This window comes from Poecilia reticulata, linkage group LG9, assembly GCF_000633615.1.
Source record: "Poecilia reticulata strain Guanapo linkage group LG9, Guppy_female_1.0+MT, whole genome shotgun sequence".
Classification (NCBI taxonomy): domain Eukaryota; kingdom Metazoa; phylum Chordata; class Actinopteri; order Cyprinodontiformes; family Poeciliidae; genus Poecilia; species Poecilia reticulata.
In genome coordinates this window covers 585,563-587,310 of record NC_024339.1, presented here as the reverse complement: position 1 = coordinate 587,310, position 1,748 = coordinate 585,563, and the positions used below count along the sequence as shown (strand labels likewise).

General features: G+C 38.2%; 1 protein-coding gene across 1 annotated transcript in view; it reads right to left on the bottom strand.

Annotated features, from left to right (window-relative positions):
• adgrd2 (adhesion G protein-coupled receptor D2) overlaps window positions 1-1,748 on the bottom strand; it is a 58,632-nt gene that overhangs the window by 33,129 nt on the left and 23,755 nt on the right. The window contains exons 12-15 of the mRNA XM_017306520.1: window positions 748-853; window positions 604-659; window positions 361-487; window positions 150-254 (exon numbers count right to left, since the gene is read on the bottom strand). Coding sequence (XP_017162009.1) covers window positions 150-254; window positions 361-487; window positions 604-659; window positions 748-853 — 394 coding nt within the window. The remainder of the gene's footprint in view (window positions 1-149; window positions 255-360; window positions 488-603; window positions 660-747; window positions 854-1,748) is intronic.

Here is a 1,748-nt window from a genome sequence, read left to right as displayed (position 1 = left end):
GTTTATTGAAAAATGTTTTCCTGTGGGGATGCTCACACATCCACACAATATTCAGCTTTTTTTCTTATTGATGTGAATCTGGCAGGGATTTATGAAATGCTTTTCACCCTTGATGCTTTCAGGATGCACTCTGTGATGTTTGTGACTCACCCCGCAGCAATGAAGAGGATGAAGGTGAAGAGGAGGCCACACAGAGACACTCCACAGCCAATGAACGTCAGCACCTGCAGAGCTTTTTCRTTTTCTGGGCTCATCTGGTGCAGAGCAACACAAAATGCATATGCTTTTTAAACAGCTGCACATCCTATTGATGAGGAAGCTACAGAAATCCACAGCTGTTGCCAGACACACAAATGTYACCTGAGTTTCGTAAACCTGCAGCAGCACAGCAAAATTGGTGGTGTGATTGCAGTAGCACACTGTGTATCCATAATGTTTGGACACAAGCTCACAGCCTCTTGTATTCCACCACCCACCGGCCTCCGGACTGCTTAGACAWACATGACACAGCATCTGCTTAGGATTCACTTAGACAGTTCATTTTGTTACTGTAAATTTTACAAGTCACTTAAATAGCAAGTTCTCCTAAAAAAATCTACTTACGTGAGATCAAAGTCCCAGAATGCACACACAGGATCATACACAGCATCAATGGAATTCTGGGGAAAATATCAGGAGATGATAAATATGTCATTCTAATAGGCCAGTACTTTTATAGTACAGATATAAACCAGAGGTTTGGTTAACCTGTGCTTTGTGCTGGAGCTGGAAGTGAACTGCCATGCTGACTGGCTGGTCGTCTCCCAGCACAGTGGAGGATATAACAGCCGAGCCCAGCACAGTGCCCAGATACCTGTGGGCAAACAGACTTTTACCACAGTKAATGAAACATCGACCAACATGACTGATGTGTATGATTTTGGTAATGACACTCATGAAAATGTAATATTTGCTCAATCATTGACTGGATGGTGTTTTCTTTGTAAYWTTGTAATTTTGTGTTTTTGTTATGTAAAGCACTTTGAACTGCCTTGCTGCTGAAGAGTGATACACAAATGAACTTGTTTGATCGATTAATTWATCGAGTGTTTTTAAATAAGTGTGTATTTTTGATTGGATTTTCAATGAAGATGCTAAACATAAGACACATTTCCTTCTTCTWTTGTGAAAGAATAAAAAGTAAAGTCAAGRCAATAAATTAATTTATTTGTTTTTAYAACCTAGAATATGGTTTTTCACCAATCTTTGCTCCATAGTTTCAGAACTAAAACATCTTTACACGCACCACCTTGGGCTGAGAACTGACTGATGATCAATCATCCTGGTCAGCCGAGATCTGTGACCACCTGGTTAGAAGGTGGTCAGTGAGTTAAGTTAGCTACGGTTAGGTTGGGTTACTTTATTTATTGTTATCCAAATATAGATTTTGTTTTCAGTGGTACATGCATATCTATGCACACACACTGTAAAAAKTGAGAACACATCACATATCCATTCACATATTGTATTTTCAAGTCTCCACAAGTCATATTCAAAATACAAAAGAGAAAAGTAAAAACTTAAAAATGTAATTAATTAAATCATACGATCATATGTCGTCTGGTCATCGTTTATTTATTTTTAACTTGCTTTGTATTTAAGCGTTCTCCTTTATGATTTTGTTTGTTGTGCTCAGCGTTCTGTTTGTAATTTTGCTTGATTCATGGCAAGTGTCTTGGACTATTTAGAAAAGCACTGTACAAATAAAA